Source organism: Lasiosphaeria miniovina (genome assembly GCF_030549165.1).
Source record: "Lasiosphaeria miniovina strain SMH2392-1A chromosome Unknown B0T26scaffold_5, whole genome shotgun sequence".
NCBI lineage: Eukaryota > Fungi > Ascomycota > Sordariomycetes > Sordariales > Lasiosphaeriaceae > Lasiosphaeria > Lasiosphaeria miniovina.
Genome location: NW_026848224.1, coordinates 466,470 through 484,038, shown reverse-complemented (window position 1 = coordinate 484,038; position 17,569 = coordinate 466,470). Strand labels below are relative to the sequence as shown.

At 57.3% G+C, this 17,569-nt stretch overlaps 6 protein-coding genes across 6 annotated transcripts; 3 read left to right on the top strand and 3 right to left on the bottom strand.

Moving 5' to 3' along the window:
- Positions 1–657: 657 nt before the first annotated feature.
- B0T26DRAFT_714435 (uncharacterized protein) lies at positions 658–1,419 on the top strand. The gene has a single exon (XM_060442190.1). The coding sequence runs from the start codon at positions 809–811 to the stop codon at positions 1,148–1,150; it is 342 nt and encodes a 113-aa protein (XP_060293803.1). The 5' UTR covers positions 658–808; the 3' UTR covers positions 1,151–1,419.
- A 2,662-nt stretch (positions 1,420–4,081) lies between these two features.
- Positions 4,082–5,976, top strand: B0T26DRAFT_676934 (cytochrome P450; the record flags this gene model as incomplete). Its single annotated transcript, XM_060440034.1, has 3 exons — positions 4,082–4,222; positions 4,330–5,267; positions 5,337–5,976. 3 exons carry the CDS (start codon positions 4,082–4,084, stop codon positions 5,974–5,976), a joined length of 1,719 nt encoding a protein of 572 aa, XP_060293802.1.
- A 234-nt stretch (positions 5,977–6,210) lies between these two features.
- On the bottom strand, positions 6,211–6,743 carry B0T26DRAFT_741600 (uncharacterized protein; the record flags this gene model as incomplete). The annotated part of the gene is made up of 2 exons (XM_060443991.1): positions 6,211–6,520; positions 6,604–6,743. The coding sequence occupies 2 exons, from the start codon at positions 6,741–6,743 to the stop codon at positions 6,211–6,213; spliced, it is 450 nt and encodes a 149-aa protein (XP_060293801.1).
- Positions 6,744–9,353: 2,610 nt separating this feature from the next.
- B0T26DRAFT_714426 (uncharacterized protein) lies at positions 9,354–11,164 on the top strand. Its single transcript, XM_060442189.1, has 2 exons — positions 9,354–10,937; positions 11,001–11,164. Exons 1-2 carry the CDS (start codon positions 9,384–9,386, stop codon positions 11,031–11,033), a joined length of 1,587 nt encoding a protein of 528 aa, XP_060293800.1. The 5' UTR covers positions 9,354–9,383; the 3' UTR covers positions 11,034–11,164.
- Positions 11,165–13,347: 2,183 nt separating this feature from the next.
- On the bottom strand, positions 13,348–14,253 carry B0T26DRAFT_650126 (heterokaryon incompatibility protein-domain-containing protein; the record flags this gene model as incomplete). Its single annotated transcript, XM_060438154.1, has 1 exon — positions 13,348–14,253. A coding segment is annotated over one exon (906 nt), but the record flags the coding sequence as incomplete, so codon positions are not given.
- Positions 14,254–14,947: 694 nt separating this feature from the next.
- On the bottom strand, positions 14,948–16,791 carry B0T26DRAFT_676930 (cytochrome P450; the record flags this gene model as incomplete). The annotated part of the gene is made up of 5 exons (XM_060440033.1): positions 14,948–15,114; positions 15,180–15,458; positions 15,535–15,665; positions 15,723–16,588; positions 16,645–16,791. The coding sequence occupies 5 exons, from the start codon at positions 16,789–16,791 to the stop codon at positions 14,948–14,950; spliced, it is 1,590 nt and encodes a 529-aa protein (XP_060293798.1).
- Between the last annotated feature and the right edge of the window lie 778 nt (positions 16,792–17,569).

Here is a 17,569-nt window from a genome sequence, read left to right as displayed (position 1 = left end):
GGGCTCTCGATAATCCGGAAGGGAAGATTTTGGGTGACAATCATAGCAACAAGGGCTTCATTGAGGGTTTTCTGGTTGAGAATCTTCCTCATAACTCGAGTATCCAATTCAGAAGTCTGATCGATTTCCGATGCCTTGTTGTATAAGAAATGAAGAGATTGAGATGCCGTACGAGATGGGGCTTCGAGGGTGATAGCATGCTTGCGAAGGTGAAGTCGTACATTCGTGGTGCTTTGCCCAAACCAAGGGCAGTATTGGCAATAGTAGAGACGATTTTTGCCTTTGTGTGAAGGCTCAGTCGATAGTGGCTGTCGAAGATGATCATGTAGACTTGACTGAATAGTTTCTTGAGATACCAGAGATTCCTCGGTATCTTGTGTCGAGGGAGTGGACATTTTGTAGTTGAGCCACTTTCGTAGCTATATTACAAGGCGTAGCCGATGAAGATGATGATATTGAGGGGAGAGGAGGGGTAAAAAATTATCTGCTTACTAAGCAACCGATATCGACGATATCGGTCGATATCGTCAATATCGGCGATAACAATTATTGATTCAATATATCGGCGATAAGCTTATCGTCGCCCACCCTGGACCAAATAGGGAAATTCACGATTGATTGCCTGCGCTAGGAGATCGAGGCGCTGCAGCTTATCACGGCGCTCGCCCCGCACCCTAACATCGCCGGGTACCGCGGTGTCCGGGTGCGGCGGGGGTTCGCGACAACCATTGTGTTGGACCGGGCGCCGGGCCCGACGCTGTTCGGGTATGTGGACAAGAGCAACGGCACCTTCGACAAGGAAGCGATAATGTCGGGGCTGCGGTCCGCCGTCGCGTTCCTGCACGGCGTCGTCGGCGTGGCGCACAACGACATCAACCCGCAAAACGTTATGCTCGGGCCGACGGCAAGCCGCTGCTCGTCGACTTTAACTCGTGTATGCCTCTCGACACCCCCATGGGCTTTACAGGCGGCACCGTGGGCTGGATGGGCGACGGCGACTACTCCATATCCAAGGGTGAGTTCTCTCGTTTTCTTGCATATCTACCTACCTTGCTCATCTCAGTTGCTGCCAAATATTGGATGGGGCGGCTTACCATGGTGTCGACACACCGGCTTACCATGTCGACGCACCGGCTCTATCAAAGCATGATCACGATGCCCTCGGGATCATCGACAAGTGGCTGGATAGTAAGATGGAGGAGTCTACGGAGCAATTTCGCAAAAGAAAGGCTGATGATCAAGGATTGCACGTTGGTTGAGACTTGAGAGGTATCAGCCACCAGCTAGTCTACGGCGGGAATTTTCGTTTAAATGCATCAAGCAGGTGCCTCGGTTCTAGACGTGGCGACCCAACAAAGAAATCGCCCCACAACGAAATCTCTGCCCCTGTCATCTAATTTCCCGCCCTTCAACTTCAACACAACACAACTTCATCAATTCAGGCTCGAATAGCTTCAAAATACATCATGTCGAACCGCCGAGAGCAGCTAATTCAATCTGCAATACTTGCAGTTGAACAGGGCGCATCGCAGAAGCAGGCCGCGCATGACTTCGGGATCCCTCCTTCTACCCTCTGCAAACGCATCCACGGGGCAGAAAATCGAGCACAAAGTAAACAAGCCGAAAGAAACCTCTCCAATGCGCAGGAAAGCTTCCTAGCCGACTGGTGCCTCAATGAGGAGGCTGCAGGCAGGGCTCCTAGCCGTCGTCAGGTGCTGAGATTCGCTCAAGCTATACTCAATGAGGCCGGCACGAAAAAGACCATTGGGGAGCGATATGTGGACCGCTTCCTACGCCGCAACCCGGCGGTAAAGATGAAGAATTCAACCTTGTTGGAATCCTCTCGAGTCTGCGGATCTACTCGTGAAGCTTATGAAGCTTTCTTCAAGCGCCTGGCCTTCCAAATCAAGGATAAAAAGGTCATCCCGGCCAACATCGCTAACATGGATGAACACGGCATGCAGGAGCTCGAGACCCGGGCCGGAAAGGTCATAGGAAGCTCCCTGACGAACCGAACCTACGTGAAAAGCTCTGATGCAACAACCTGGGTTTCAGTTATCGAATGCGGCACTGCTGAGGGCGTTCGTTTGAAGCCCGTGATCATATTTACCGGGGCCAGTCTTCAAGGACAACACTTTCCTGATAACTTCAACCTGACGAAGGAATTCCGGGAATGGAAGTACGATTACTCAATTACAGGCTGGAGCAACGCCAGTATTGCGCTGAAATGGCTCAAAGAGGTCTACCTGATCCAAACAAAGCCCCAAAGGCCGGGCGAATGGCGTATACTGATCCTTGACGAACATTCGAGCCATATGAACGAAAAATTCATGTTAGCGGCCTTCCAAAATAAGGTCCAGTTCGTCTATTTACCTTCTCATACATTGCACAAGTCTCAGCCTCTCGATCGCTCGGTCTTTTCACCTTTAAAGACCTATTTTAGGGAAAATACCAAGGCCCTCGCGAGCTTCACATCGTCAGCTCCTGTCAACAAGGTTCGGTTCCTTTACTGCTACAGAGATGCCTCGGGTAAAGGCATGAGTGCCCGTAACATCATGTCGGGCTTCAGTAAAACCGGGATTTGGCCCTTCAACCCGGCTTGTTTACTTGATGACCCTGAGGCGGTCAAGGACAATGAGGCACTCCCGGCCCGGCCTTCAACACCGCCGCCGACGGCCCCGAACGACGATGACAGGCTCTTCAAAACACCGCACGGCAGTCAGGACATCAAGAAGTACCAGGACAGTATTCGGAATGCCCTCAGTCCGGCTCAGCGGCGTGTGCGGGCCTTGTTTACTAAGGTCGGGAGGTCCCTGGATCTGAAGAATACAGAGATCGCGTCTTTGAAGGCACAAATTACGCATCTCACAACCGAATTAGAGGCTTCAAAGCCTCGCACGCGTAAGAGGGTATATGAAGATGGAAATGAGCGATTTGCACGTATAGAGGACATCGCCAAGGCACAAAAAGCTAGTCAAATACCCCCAAAGCGGAAAAAAACGGCTCGGGCAGAAAGCCAGCCACATGCAGTCGAAGAAGCCCGGGAAATAATCGCCCGTGGGCTCGAACAATATAGACAGGCCGAAGAAGAGGATTGAGTATTTTTTTTGCTAGTTATTTTGTGTAGAAATGGATAATTTGCGCCCGTGGAGTGGGTGTGGGCATGGCGTGGGCCAATTTCGTTGTGGGGCGATTTCTTTGTTGGGTCGCCACGTCTAGAGTAAAGACTGCAAACACTCATTCAGGGACGGAACAAGAAGAGATGCTGGACAACTCAGCTTCATGCTTAATTTTATTTTGCATTTTTCTTTTGAGGCTGGGCGATAGAACAGCAAGGGGAAGGGGCTGGTTGCAGGCAAGGGAATCCCCTGTTAGAATAGATAAGATACGCTCACGCCTTTATTCAAACTGTCGCTCTTCTGACTAGGGATCAATAAAGTTTGGTCTCGCACGGGCCTCAGACTCGGCACAGACAGCTGTGGCACCTGAAACAGTTTTTCTTCGTTAAGCCGTTGCCTGGAGAGGGAAACCGACATGATCCGACTCGTCCGGCCCCCAACGGCCCCAACTTGGAAGCCGTTCCCGGAACGACGCCCGCCTAAAGGTAACGTGCAACCACCAAATACGTGGCGCTCACCGCACCGCAGGCAAACAAGGCATTGGCCGATATTCCCCTCCCCCGTTAGGGTGTCACGACACGAAGAGAGAAACCGCAGAGACAGGCGAATGCCAAGGCGGGTCCATCCGTGGATCTGTGCCGCCATCGTACTCGGTTCGGCACTGGGATTTGCACACAATCCTTCACGAGACCCTGGACGCTCCCAGGCAGCCTTTCCAGCACACACTGGGTCCCAACTGCGCGTTCAAGCGGCACGGAGTCTGGGACAGGCAGCCGGACTTGCCGGCTTCCCTATTATTTAGTCCCTGGTCACTAGCGCACCCGCACCTCCAAGCCAGCTAATTAGAGTCTTCACATGATTATATCCAGTTCGGAGTTGTACTTGATTTCCCTGACCGAAGGTGGTTAGTGTCTGTTGTCCTTCGATAAGTAGCCCATAAACATATCTTCAGGGTAGATAACATGGCGTCGTCTGTCCCGGTCCCGGTCGCCTCGGACATCCACGAGCATCCCAGCGGAGCCTCAAAGTGGACCACGCTCGCCGTTCTTGCACTCGCAATATGGCTTGCTTTCTACTCCATCAGGAGCTATCTCGAGTACCGGGTGCGCCTGCCTCCCTCCCACTCCACTCCGCTCCGCTCGGAACCGCACCCTTAGCCCGTTCTTCAATGCCAGAGCGCAACTAACCTGTGCACCCCGAGCCACTGCAGTGTGACATGGCATTCAGCAAACAGCACGGGTGCGAGCGGCCGCCCGAGTTGCCCAACCGGTGGCCGCTGGGGATCAACTGGATCATGCAGCTGTGGAAGGAGGACGCGCGGGGCGAGGTGCTCGAGTTCATGAGCCGCGTTGCCGACGAGTACCCGACCAACATGCTGTCGCAGTTCTTCCTGTTCGGGCCGCGGTACTTCCACGTGGTGGCGCCGCAGAACGTCGAGGCTATCCTCTCGTCCAGCTTCGCCGACTACGGCTTCGGCGTGCGCGCCGACGTCTTCCGCCCGCTGTGCGGCGCCGGCATCTTCACCGAGGAGGGCCCCGCCTGGAAGGCCTCGCGCACCCTGCTGCGCCGCCACCTGGTGCGCGTGCAGCCGCGCGCTCTCGACGGCCTGCGCGAGCACGTCGACAACCTGCTCGCGCGGCTGCCGGCGGATGGCGAAGGCGCGGCTGTCGTCGACCTGCAACCGCTCTTCTACGACCTCACCCTCGACACGGCCTCGGCGCTGCTGCTGGGCAAGTCCATCTATGCGCTGCGGCAGGGCGCCGCCGCGGCGACCCCCGAGGCGCGCCGCAACGCGCGCTTCGCCGCCAGCTTCGAGACGGTCCTGGCCGGGCTCTCGCGCCGCTTCCGCATGGTGCCCTTCCACAACCTGTACCGGCCCAAGGCGTTCCACGACGCGTGCAGCTTCATCCATGGCTTCGTCGACGGGTACGTGGCAGATATCCGGAGCCGGAAGATGGCCGCTGCGCCCGCGTCTCTTTCTGAAAAGAGCGGCGGCGGCGGCGGCGACGACGGCGACAGGTCTGGCGGCCTGGTCGGCCAGATCATCGACATGAATCCCGACGCAGACGACACGGCCATCCGCAGCCATGTGCTCCACGTGCTGCTGGGCGGCCGCGACACGACGGCGTCCTGTCTGTCGTGGACTTTGTGAGTTCAGCCCCCCCCCCCCCAAAAAAATAAAAAAAATAAAAAAGATCTAACCCTAATTCACCACAGCCGGCTACTCGTCCGCCACCCGCCCGTCTTCCGCAAGCTGCGCGGCGAAATCACACAGACGATCGGCGCCGCGCCGCGGCCGACGCGCGACGACATGCGCTGCATGCCGTACCTGGCGCAGGTGGTGAAGGAGAGCCTGCGGCTGTACCCGCCCGTGGCCATGAACGTGCGGCAGGCGGTGCGCACGACGGTGCTGCCGACGGGCGGCGGGCGCGACGGCCGCAGCCCGGTCCTGGTGCGCCGCGGCGAGTGCGCCGGCATGTCGGCGTACATCACGGCGCGGCGCACGAGCGTCTTTGGGCCCGACGCGCGCGAGTTTCGGCCTGAGCGGTGGGATTCTCGGGACGAGGGTGGGGACGGGGAGGAGCTGCAGCGGTGTCTGGACGCGTTTTTCGCCTTTAGTGCTGGCCCGCGCCGCTGCATCGGCGAGGACTTTGCACTCGCCGAAGTCTCGTATGTTGTCGTGGCGCTGTGTCAGGCGTTTCAGATTATTGAGATTCTGGACGAGGACCGTGGTAAGCCGCTTGGTTCGGAACGGCAGAATACTGGGCTGGTCATCTCGTGCATGGAAGGGTGTAAGGTGCGTATGAGCAGGTGTGCTGGGGAGAGGGGGGATGAGGGCAGTGCCACAAAGACCTGAAGGCCTCTGGGCTGTGCCCGCCATTCTTGTTCGGTGATTGCGTATTTAATTGGCTTCGTCAAAGGCAGATAATAGACCACAACAAACGCAGATCAAGGTAACACGATATTGCATTCCTCCCTTAACCAAGGTACCTCATTCCACATGTTTCTTTATCGCTCGTAACCCATCCCGTCTCGACATACCGTCAGCCCCATAACCCAGCTGCCAGCCTCAAATGGCTTCAACATGGAATTAAGCAACAACAAAGCTGCCAGCGCCCGTGTAAGTCTGGTGGAACGACGAGCCGTCGTTGACAATCGGGAAGTCGGACGCGGGGAAGAACTTGGCAGCCGCAAGGCTCTGCTCGGCCGTGGCGAGGGCGAGCTCGTAAAAGGGGGCGGCGCCGGACCCGACGGGCACGGCGCGGAACGACCAGGCAACGGACGGGTCCGCGCACGCCGTGAAGCCGACGTCGGGCAGCGAGCCGACGCCCAGCGGCGCGCCCGTGAAGGTGCACGTCGTCGGGAACGGCGTCTCGTTGCTGGCGACCTGGAAGCCGATTCTGCAGGGGGCTAGTCGGTTAGTGTTCTGGATGGGGAGTGGAAGGTGTTGTTGGGTGAGAGAACTGGGCTGGGTCAGACGTGCGAGCATTGGGTGCCGTGCGGGACGCAGCCGGCGCTGAACCCGGTCACGTCAAACTCCTGCGCGACGACACGCGGCTCGACCGGGGCGGCAGACACGGCAGAACCCAGGAGGGCCGCGGCGAGGATGGCGAAGGACTTCATTTTGAGGGTGTTTGAAGAGACAGGGGCAGCTGAGCGGGTGTAAATGCAATGGCGAAAGGCTTTGTTGAGCTGCGATGATGATCGAATGATGCTGTGGTGGCGGTGAAGCAGTTTCGATACTCTCGATAACCAGAGACAATTGCCGGTTTATATATCCAAGTCTCGAGATGCTGCGCCACGTTTTCGATCCATTAAAGTTGCAGTCAATACGACGTGTTCTGTGCCTTTCGTATCCAGCCGTCGCGCTTCGCGACTACCTAGAGCTCGTAAGATCCCGGCTATGCCCATGATCACGCAGCACGTTGACAAGACAACTGAGATTCTTGGTAACTTGACGTCAGATGGCTTTCTAATATGGAGAATTTTCAAGGTATTGTCGGCTTCCGGAACCCGGAGTCGCGAGGGTGTGAATACGACGTTGCACTTGGAGAGGGTCTCGCCACGACGTGTCTGCTTGTAGTAATCCTGCCGCATGCGTATGGGCCGCGGTCGACAATCCCGTTGGGTAATCAAAAAACTAATTATATAGGTTTGGCGCAGTCAGCAAAAAACGTGAGGTGACGAGGGATGGCTATACGAGGTAGCTTTCGGGCAACGTTAATTATCCGGAGCTGACTCAGGTCAGGGCTGGTTCAAGTGAGCCTGGGTAAGCACAGTGGCGATGGTAATGTGATTGCGAGAAGGGACGGCAACTCTGTCGGCTTTGTGGTTGTGTACCATGTGCACGACTGATATGAAATATTATATTTACCTAGCATCTCCCTCGATCAGTATGTAAGGCAATTATGAACGTGGGTTGGATGGTAGGGAGGAGTCCGAGCTCAGTCTCTTGTGCCACGGGGCTACGACAGTTGCACCCCAGTAGACGTGAGCGCTACCTTGTAGGCTCTAAATGGTTTCTTTTTTTTGTTTCCGTTGCCTCAATCCGGATCCGGTAGTTGTCGCTTTATCCAGAAGCAAATATTTACATGTGAACGTGGAAAATATTGTGACTAGACTGACGCAACACTTTGTGGTAATTAGTTGGTCCTACGGCGGTTGTATTCCGATAAATTAAGTCTTCTAACTCTGATTAATATTATGACTAGGTACCTAGATTCTCTTCAGTGAATCCGATTTGAGGTCATTCATGGCCAGGTCATCGTACATGATCAAGTCGTGCGTTTTGTAACCGGCGCGGTTGACTGCTGAAGCTCTCAACGTTGGAAGGTGAGGACGCGACGTTGTTAAAAAGCTTCATAGAGCGGGCGGACAATACCCTCTTGTACGAATAGAAGTGGCAGCGGGGCGTTCTGTCAGACCATGTCACTCTGTTACTAGAACTATACCTACCTGCAGGGCACGCGGACCAAACCAGCTACCAAGAAACAGGTGCGATTTCCTCTCGCAGAAGCCATTCGCTGAACGGGTAAAATAACTTCGATATCAGGACTTTGCCTCCATAATCATATTCTTTGTAAATCTAAATAAATGTCTTTATAGGTAATACGTGACTACTGGAAATAATGCCACCGCCCAACTACATTTAACCCCAATGCGACCTCTCTACGCACAGAGCCTTCAGGGTCATTACTGCCTTTGGTGAGTTTTCGAAATGATGAGGTACTCAGCCCTGGCCTCTTCGCTGGGATGGTAGGGACTTGGCCCGTCCAACTCAATGTGTAAGGGGTTTGGAGGCAATATATATTTAGAGTTCATCTTCCAAACGACCCAGCCGTCGGTGCCCTAACTCTGCAAAGACATGGGTGTGGCGCATAAACCCATGCTGTGCGATATTCCTGCATGTACGACGGCGGATCAGGTTAGTGTGGGCGGTTAACCAAACTTGACTGCCACACACTTCCTAAAGAGAAAAACCCCGCACAATCCTTGACGTAACTCGTCCAGCCAGCCCGGGTAGTAGGCATTCGGATTTTCAGATGAAAAGAGGCTAGGGCGTCTGATAGTAGGACAACGGCAGCGACAACCATGGACGCCATAACAGCTATCAGTCTCGCGAGCAACATCCTCTCATTTATCGCATTTTCTCGCGAGCTCGTCTCATCGGCACACGGCCTGTACAAATCATCCAGCGGGACAAGTGGCGAGAATTTCGAGTCTGAGCTGTTGGCCCAAGATGTCAAGCGCCGAGCTGCCAAGTTCGCGCTCCCGCCAGCCCCAGACGAGTCCACCCTCCCCCAAGATGACCAAATCCTCCGGGCACTGGGCCGGCAATGTCAGGAGGTAGCTGATGAGCTAGTTGTGGAGCTGCAGAGCATCAAGACCCAGGGTCGGCACAAAGCATGGCAGAGCTTCCGTCAGGCCCTCAAGGGCATCAAAAGGAAGGATGCTATCGACAGACTGCAGCAGCGGCTCGACAGACTCGGAAGCCAGATGAACTTTCAGACCATCCTCGAGAAGCAGTCCAACGTCATCATAGAGTTGGGGACGCTCCAGACTACCAGCGTGAGGCTGGATGCCAAAAGATCCGACGAAATTCGGGACCTTAGGATCCACCTCGGCGACATTTTCAGGCAGCTATCGCAGCAAAGCGCCAAGCTTGACATTGACGCCATCGTGGCGCAGCTGGCAATTGGCTCTGAAAAGGGTGCCAAATTCTCAGCCGAGCAGGCCATCTTGAGCTGTCTGCGGTTTGATACAATGGACTACAGATATATCACAGTCACAAAAGCCCACGAGGGGACATTTACCTGGATTCACGAGCCAGCTTCATTTAGTGCCTCGCCTGGATCTGGCTCGTTTTTTGAATGGCTCGAGTCTCCCACCGCTGTGTACTGGGTTTCTGGGAAGCTTGGTTCCGGGAAGTCAACCCTGATGAAATACCTCTGTGAGCTTCCTGCCATCCGGGAACGGCTTTTGCACTGGGTGCCGGCGACTTGTCAGAAAGGCGAACGGCTCCAGTTGGTCTTTGCGAGTTTTTTCTTCTGGAATGCAGGGCGAAGCTCTCTGCAAAAGTCCCAGGCTGGCCTGCTACGCCAGCTCCTGTACGAGATCCTTCGACAGTGTCCGAATCTCATCTCGGTCGCATATCCCGAGCAGTGGCAAGAGTACACCGCTAGCGGAGCTGTACTGACGGACGAGTCGAGAAAGGTTGGCTTGGAAGTTGCGGAACTCGTTCAGGCCATTCAGAACATCTTCGAGCACACCAAGACACAGCCGACGTTCAAACTCTGCTTCTTCATTGACGGTCTCGACGAGTATGAAGGAACGCCAGACGATATCATTCAACTCGTAAGCCTGCTCGGTTCCTCGCAACAGGTCAAGATCTGCGTCTCCAGCCGGCCGTGGAACGAGTTCGAAAAGGCCTTCGGCGGGAATGCCCTCCGGCAGCTGCGGGTGCAGGATTTAACCCGGGACGACATAAAGCTGTTTGTCCGAGACACTCTCGAAAAGGACGCCAACTTCCAGGAGATGAAGGAAGACGACGAGTCATGTGTTGACTTAATCCAAGAGATTACCAACCGCGCCAACGGCGTTTTCTTATGGGTTCGACTGGTCGTAAACTCTCTGCTTCAGGGCGTCACCAACGCCGACAGTGTAGCAGACCTGCGCAGGAGGCTTGACACGTTTCCGACGGACCTGTATGAGTTTTTCGAGAGGGAGCTGTTTTCGGTTGACCCCTTCTACCGGCAGAGGACAGCACGGTTCTTCCAAGTCACCTTGACCTCGGTCGAATTGTTGCCGCTGGTTTGCTACTGGTTCGTTGACCAAGACGACCCGGACGCCGTCGTCGCATCCCCGGCCGAAACGTGGTCGGTACAGAGGACTAACATTCGAATGAGACAAATGAAGAAGAGGCTGAACGCGTGCTGCAAGGGACTCCTCGAAGCCCAAATGTACGACACCAACAAGCCGAGCAGCTCGCTCTCGTCGAGTATCATGTTCGACTTGCGAGTTGACTTCGCCCACCGGACCATCAGAGATTTTCTCCGCTCGCTAGATATCCAGAAGCTATTTGACGAGTGGAGTGGCTCGACTTTCAACGCCGACGTGGCCATTTGCGAGGCCATCCTGGGGCAGATCAAGGCCTCACCCCTCGACAAAGACTACTGCGCCAAGGGTGGCCCGGTAGCGAGGCTCGTCTACGCCTTCAATAGCCAGACCGCGACTGGCAATATCCCGGTGGCACTCCGCCCGCACACCGATGTCCTCATCGACCAGATCGGCAAGTTGGTCAAGCCGTTTGGCCTGAAGGTGAGTGGTCGCGGTTTCTGCACGTGAGACAAGGAGGTCAAATTGACAAAGATGAATATCTAGCACATAGCTGAAGAGCTGTTATCGGGTGTCTAGTAAAGACAGCGCCATACTTGGTCGAAGACGAAGCCCACGGGACGTCGTTGAGCACCAAAAAGCCGCAGCACATTTGGTGGCGTTACGCTTTCGCATGGCAGCTGGGTGCTGAAGAAAGGGCGCTGAAGAAAGGGCGCTGAAGAAAGGGCGCTGAAGAAAGGGCGGTGATGCAATGCTACACCAGTGCAACCCTTTCAGGACAAATAACCCTCTAAACTCCAAACCGCAAACAAGACGAGATCAACGCGTCCCGCCGAAGACGCCAGCAGAGGCAAAGACATCCCTGTGCTATTCCGATTCTACGGAGCCGCGAAGCTGACAGTCGGGTTGAAGCTGGCCGAGCTCTGGGCTCTCGAGTGGCGTGCATCGTGCATCCGCATATCGGGCCCGATCTGTGCCTGCAGCAGACGTTGGCGCTCGATTTGGGGTAAATCGCGAGGGAAGTGGGAGAAACTGTCAGAAAGGCCTTACTACTTTCGGCATGGTCTAGGGTGCCCGGGCAGGGCCCGCACAGGGCACCTAATTAGACCGCGGTTTTACCGGGTCAAATTGGTCCCCGGGCCTGTAGGGGCAGGCCGGTTTTTCCTTCCTAGAACACAACACAATACACAATTGGAACACCCTGATTTTTGACTGCTTTTGCATGCTTTTGGCTTCTAAGAGAAACCATAATTAAAGCTCAACGCAAGGCAAGACACTCCGTGGACACTAAACAGCGGCCAACATCAAGGCCCCACGATAAAGTTCCCACATCTCGCAAATAAGGCGAGGGATGTTTATGGGACGTTGTCATATTTTCCATGCGGTTGGGATGTTCTTGAACAGGTAGACAGGTTGCACCAATACTGTATCAATACTGTACATGTCTAATTAACAATTAGATCACAAATCAATACATCACAAATCGATACATCACAAATCAATACATCACAAATCAATACATCACAAATCAAATTAGAAACACACATTCATAGTATGCAGTGCTGATAATAACCAAGGCCAGAACCAACATCTACGTGTTGATATGCGCCGTGATCTTCTGCAGAGTAAGCAGATCCAAATCAACGCAGACGGCGCCCAGATCCGCCGTCCCGTCGTCCGGCGTGCCGCCCCGCAGCATCTGCTCTGCATGCGGATCGAACCCCGGCGTGGCCGTGCGGTCGACCACCTCGGCCACGTCCGCCCTTCCCAGCAGCATGAACGCCGTCGGCGGGGCTGGGGACAGGTCTTGTGCTTTGGCAGTGGCCGGCGCGCTCGCATCCGCGTCGTCCTTCGGCGCGGCAACCGGGCGCATCAAGATCGCAGCGTCGCAGTTCCAGAACCGCACTATGCAGTCCCCGACCTGGGCCAGCGCCGGCACCAGCCCTATGGCGCACCCCGTGCCGAGGAACAGGCGGGGCTCGTCGTCGTCTTGGGAGGGGGGAAGCTTCGACATCCCCTTTCCAAGTATGTTACCAACCCTGGCCTTCATATCGGGTGCCTCCGACCCCCACGTCCTGTCAAACACCGCACGGTACCCATCACCATTCTCCCCACCATCATCCGCATCAAATCTCGGCTTCCCGTCCGGATCGACCTGGTGCGTCCTATCAAGCTTCCACGCAACAACACCGCTACGGCGCATGACAGCAACGCGTGCCAGGTCCGCAGCGCCGTAAGCCATGAGCCGGGCAGCGTAGCGGTCGTGGATGCGGTGCAGCCGCTCGAGCTGCGGCGGCGTGTCGTAGCCGGCGTGGTCCTCCCACGCACCCACCCAGTCCTGGTGCGCCCGGAACGAGCCCACCCACGCGCCGTACGCTGGCCCCATCTGCACGATTCGCCCTGCCAGGTAGCCGTACGCGCGGATGACGCCGCCTGTGCTGCCTGCGGACTGGGACTCGGAATCCGAGTCTGAGTCTGACGGGGACGACGACGACGACGACGGCGGTGTTGGTTCCTCGTCTGCGACCCGCTGGTCCAGCGCAGCCTGCACCACGCCCGCGGTGCGCACGACGCTGACACGTCGCTCGTCGATCCACTGCTGCTTGTACGATCGGGTTTTGTCCACGTCTAGGGACGTAGTAGGCAGCTTGAGCAGAAACGCGGGCGTGCACCACTCGGCGGCGTCGATGGCGCGCGCGCCGAAGTAGGCGAAGCGCACCACGTCGACCCACAGTTCGTACAGCGCGCACGCGTAGCGCACGGGGAAGTAGCCACTGCCGCGCCGGGCCGGCAGCTGGCCACGGCTATCGCTTTCCCTCTCGTCACGCTCGCGCGGGAACGTGTACACGTCAGTCGCCAAGCCGAGCAGGCTGTAGACGCGGTCACGCAGCTCGGAGCAGCGGCTGCGCGCGAAGCGCTCGACGAGGCGCTCGAGGCGCAGGCGGTCCGAGTGGCGCGCGTCGCGCGTGGCGATGAGCTGGACGATGGCGGCGAGGCCGGCACCGACACTGCTGTGCTGTGTCTTCGCGCATGTGCCCGAGGGGTCAGCATTGCGGGCCTCGCGCACCACGTCCCAGCGCGCCAGGTCCTCGTACCGCCACAGCACGGCCCCGTACACGAATACCAGCCGCTGCGGCAAGCACAGCTCCTGCACGATCCATAGGCGCGTCCAGTAGGCGCTGGCGGCGATGCGGTCGGCGGTCGCGGCGTCGGGCTCGGCCGAGTAGTGCAGCAGCTGCTTGTCGGTGTCGTGGATGGACGCGGCCAGCAGGCGCGCCTCGCCCATCTTCCAGTCGGTGTGCATGCGGCGCAGCTGGTCCGTCTGCGCGCCGTGGACCTTGGGGCCGAGCCACACGGCGACGAGCAGCGCGCGCGTGTAGATGAAGGACATGATGGCCACCTGGCAGTCGCGCTCCTCGGGGTCGGCCTGGTTGATGCACACGGCGTCAACCCACAGCGCCAGCGCGTGCTTCGGCGACCGCAGGTGTACCAGCGCTAGGAACAGGTTGGGCTGTACCGCGAACGGCCGCCCGTTGAGCACGATGGCCGCCGGGCTGGGAGGGAGCGTCTTTTCGCTCTCGTTCTCCCAGTGCGGATAGGGATCCTGCCACGTGTACGATAGCGCCGTGTACCGCGGCTTGGCCGAGAAGGCGACCGGCACGAGCCCGCAGACCACGTGGTCGGCGAAGCCGCCCGGCTCGACCGTGAGCACGCGGATCGCGTCCACGCCCTCCGGCAGCGGCGGGTACTCGAAGACGCTGGGGTCGGGGTTGGGGGTTTGGGGCGCCGCGGCCGCCATGGCTGCTGGTGCCGCTGTGTGTGACTCGCTCGGCGACAACCGTCTCCTTTGGTGGTGGGACTGTGGGCTCTAGGAGCTGAAATGGTTGATCAGCGGCAGATGCTGGGCAATAAACCTAATCTCTCACTGATTACGGATATTTCTAGCGCATATCTATTGGTAACAAAACGATAAGAGACCCAAGTTTCCCCACCGAATCACATGCTGGTTCGAGGGCAGTGCAGAAGACGGATGGCTGCCTAAACCCAACTCGTATTTGCACTACCCAATCGAGACAGGCACAAGAGTGACGAAGGCCCTGCTGTGGTGGTGCGGGGCGGGCTATATGGTGCGGGGCGGGCTGTATGATGCAGGGCGGGCTGTAAGTGGTGCGTTTACCTTCTGCGCGGCGTCTGGTACTGTACTGTACATGCACAGCGTGAACATGTAGGGGGTTGTCAACCATGATCAGAGCCTCGTCTGTTTCGGATGCCGATCTGTTGCTTGCGGCACCCGCGAGACCCGCGGGACACGCTCCCAGCATTCCCGAGATTTCTTGGCTCTGTTGATCCCAGCGGTTGCGTGACTTGCGTCCAGCCAAGCCTTAAAACAGTTACGGATAGGATTCGTTTCAAAGCCACTCCTGATTGCCCTGTCTAGGTTACAAGTCTAAACAGCATTTTATCCAGTTCCAATGAACGATAAGGACAAGAAGCTACTTCAACTGGACCTTCACGCCCTCGCCTGGAAACAGAATAATAGACAGGTCCTGCAGCTCCTCTCCGACCGGCAAATTCTGCTCGCCGGGCGGGAGTCGTATGTTGGGGAAAGCCTGCAGGATGCGGATGATGGCGTAGCTGATCTCCATGAGCGCAAAGTTCTCTGCAAGCAGACAGAAAGAATTAGCACAGCCAGAACGACAGGGGAACGGCAGCGAAACAGCTTACTCCCCAGGCAGATCCGCGGACCGGCGTTGAAGTCGACGTAGCCGCCCAGGCCCGCCTTCTTGATCAGCTCCCCGTCCTCCCATCTCTCGGGCCGGTACACCCGGGCGTCTCTCCCGTAGATGGACTCGAGCCGGTGCAGGTGGTACGTAGACCAGCCCACGCCAGTGCCTCTAGGAATCAGGACTGGGGACCGGCCATCGGGCCCGCCTCCCTGGGGCAGGATGGTCGTCTTGACGGCAAAGCGGACGTTGACTGCTAGCTGGGGGTACAGTCTCAGTGCTGTTGCCGCCGGCACGTCGTTAGTTTCTGCTGACGACTGAAGATGGCATCGGGCTGTGCGAGAAGAAAGACCCACTTTCGTTGAGACAGCAGCGGAGATAGGGCAGCCTCGCAATCATTTCGCGAGTGACGTGCTCGTCTCGAGGAACATCGGCTACTTCCTTCTGGAGCCGGGCGAGAATGTCGGGATTGCGAACCAGATGGAAGCTAAGACGGGATGGTTAGTGAAAATCGGATAAGCCAGGCCTTGTCATGTTGGCTTACAAGGTCCAGCCAATTGTGGCAGCCGTCGTGTCACGTCCGGCAATCAAGATGTGGAGCAGCTGGTCTCTGACCAGCTCCTCGTCGCGCATCTCGCGCCAGAGGTCGATGAGGAACGAGTACTTGTCAGAGGCTTTTTCCTCGCCAAAGGTGTCCTTGTACCGCATGGCCTTGTCGGAGAAGAAGGTGGCCCAGTCCCGGACGGTCTTGCAGGCCTTCTTGAATCTGGGCGGGTTGTAGAGCGGTGCAAGATCTGCCAGGCGCAGGCGGATCCCGAAAATTTGGCTGGCATAGTCGAAGCTCTCGCGCAGGGCGTCGCGGTCGGCCTTGGGCAGGACGCTGTGCGGCTCGCCAAAGAGGAGCTGGGTGGTGGTGCCGAGGGTGAACTCGGTGAAGTAGGGCTGCATATTGACGACGGTGGCGCTGTCGACGGCGGAGTCGGCCAGGGCCGAGACTAGCTCGTCGACGTGGGTGGTGAAGTCGCGCAGGTTCTGCTTCTGCACGCGCACAAACTGGCGGCGGATCAGCTCGCGCGAATGCTGCCACGCGGTGCCGTCCTGGGTGAAGATGCCTTCGCCGAGCAGGGGCAGGGCGCCGATGCGGCGCGAGCCCAGGCCGTAGTCCTCAAAGTGGGTCGACAGGATGGCCTCGATGTTCTTGGGGTCGTTGATGATGAGCCCGGACCCGCCGAACACCTCGAACTTGATGGTGCCCTCGATGTTGATGTACTTGCTAAACGCCTCGAGCGTGTGGCCGGACCGCAGCGCGTCGTACTGGATCTTGAACAGATCGATTGCCAGCGGCCACTTGTAGGGCACCCGTGGGACCACGGGCTTGCAGCCGTGCTGTGCGCCGTAGGCCTCGTCGAGCTGGCCGCAGTTAGCCACTATTGCCGCATTGTGTGCTGGGGCTGGGCCTTAAAAACCCTTGTTTGTCGTCGCCTTCCGAGGTAGAAGTTGATGAAAACCCCCAGGGCAACAGTCACAAGGACGAGCCTCAGGCTGATGAAGGCGCCAGGACTAGAATATCGCCAATTGGAAGCGGCAGAAGCCGGCGGCGACGGGGCTGTCATATTTGCTGCAGTCGCGCCTTTCTTCGTTCGCTTCCGTCTTTGTGTCCCTTTCTTGCCGATATGGGTCTTATTAGTGCGAGATTGGTGAGCGGCCCGCGGGGCAGGTGGAGGGCAATTACGGTTTCCCAAAGAGCCAAGCTACCCGAGATTGAGGGCGGAAAGGGGTGAGAGAGGGTGCGTGCATTCATGTGGGGTGTCGAGTTTAGGCAACCAACAAAGCGCAAGCTAGCCTGGGGTCGTGTACCCGAACCACTGGAAGGTTCTGACCGGGGTTCGAGGGCGAGAGCCTTCAGCGGCCGCCTTGGGAATTGCCTACGAGCCAATGGGAACGCCCATGCTGCCGCTGTTGACGGAACACTAACGGCGTCTAAAGCACTGTAATCCAACCGCATCTCGCAATCTCTTTCGTTCGCCAGAGCAGCGTATGAAACAGCTGGGCGTGCTGGAGACGCGAATACACTGTGCAGCGAGACTCCCGCGGCACCAGAGCTGCAGAGTTGCAAACACGTGGCGTCTTCTATAGGCTGTTCGTCTGCTGCGATGTGTAATCCAGCTGCAAGCCTGCGACAATCGAGGCTGGGGCAGCGGCAAGTGCTACCCTGGAGGGCTGGGGCAGTGGCAAGTGCTACCCTGGAGCCAGGGTGACGCACCTCATCGGGCAGGCATTCCCCCGCCCCGACTACGCCGGACCCCGCATGTGCCTTACTGCCTTGCCTGCCCCCAAAAATAACCGTCGTCGTCCACCCTTCCCATCTTGAAACCACTCCCATACCTGCCA

Coding starts and splice junctions, on each gene's coding strand:
- B0T26DRAFT_714426 (XM_060442189.1), top strand. CDS start 9,384: ATGGACTACAGATATATCACAGTCACAAAAGCCCACGAGGGGACATTT. Junction 10,938..11,000: donor TCAAGCCGTTTGGCCTGAAG/GTGAGTGGTCGC, acceptor ATGAATATCTAG/CACATAGCTGAAGAGCTGTT.
- B0T26DRAFT_714435 (XM_060442190.1), top strand. CDS start 809: ATGTCGGGGCTGCGGTCCGCCGTCGCGTTCCTGCACGGCGTCGTCGGC.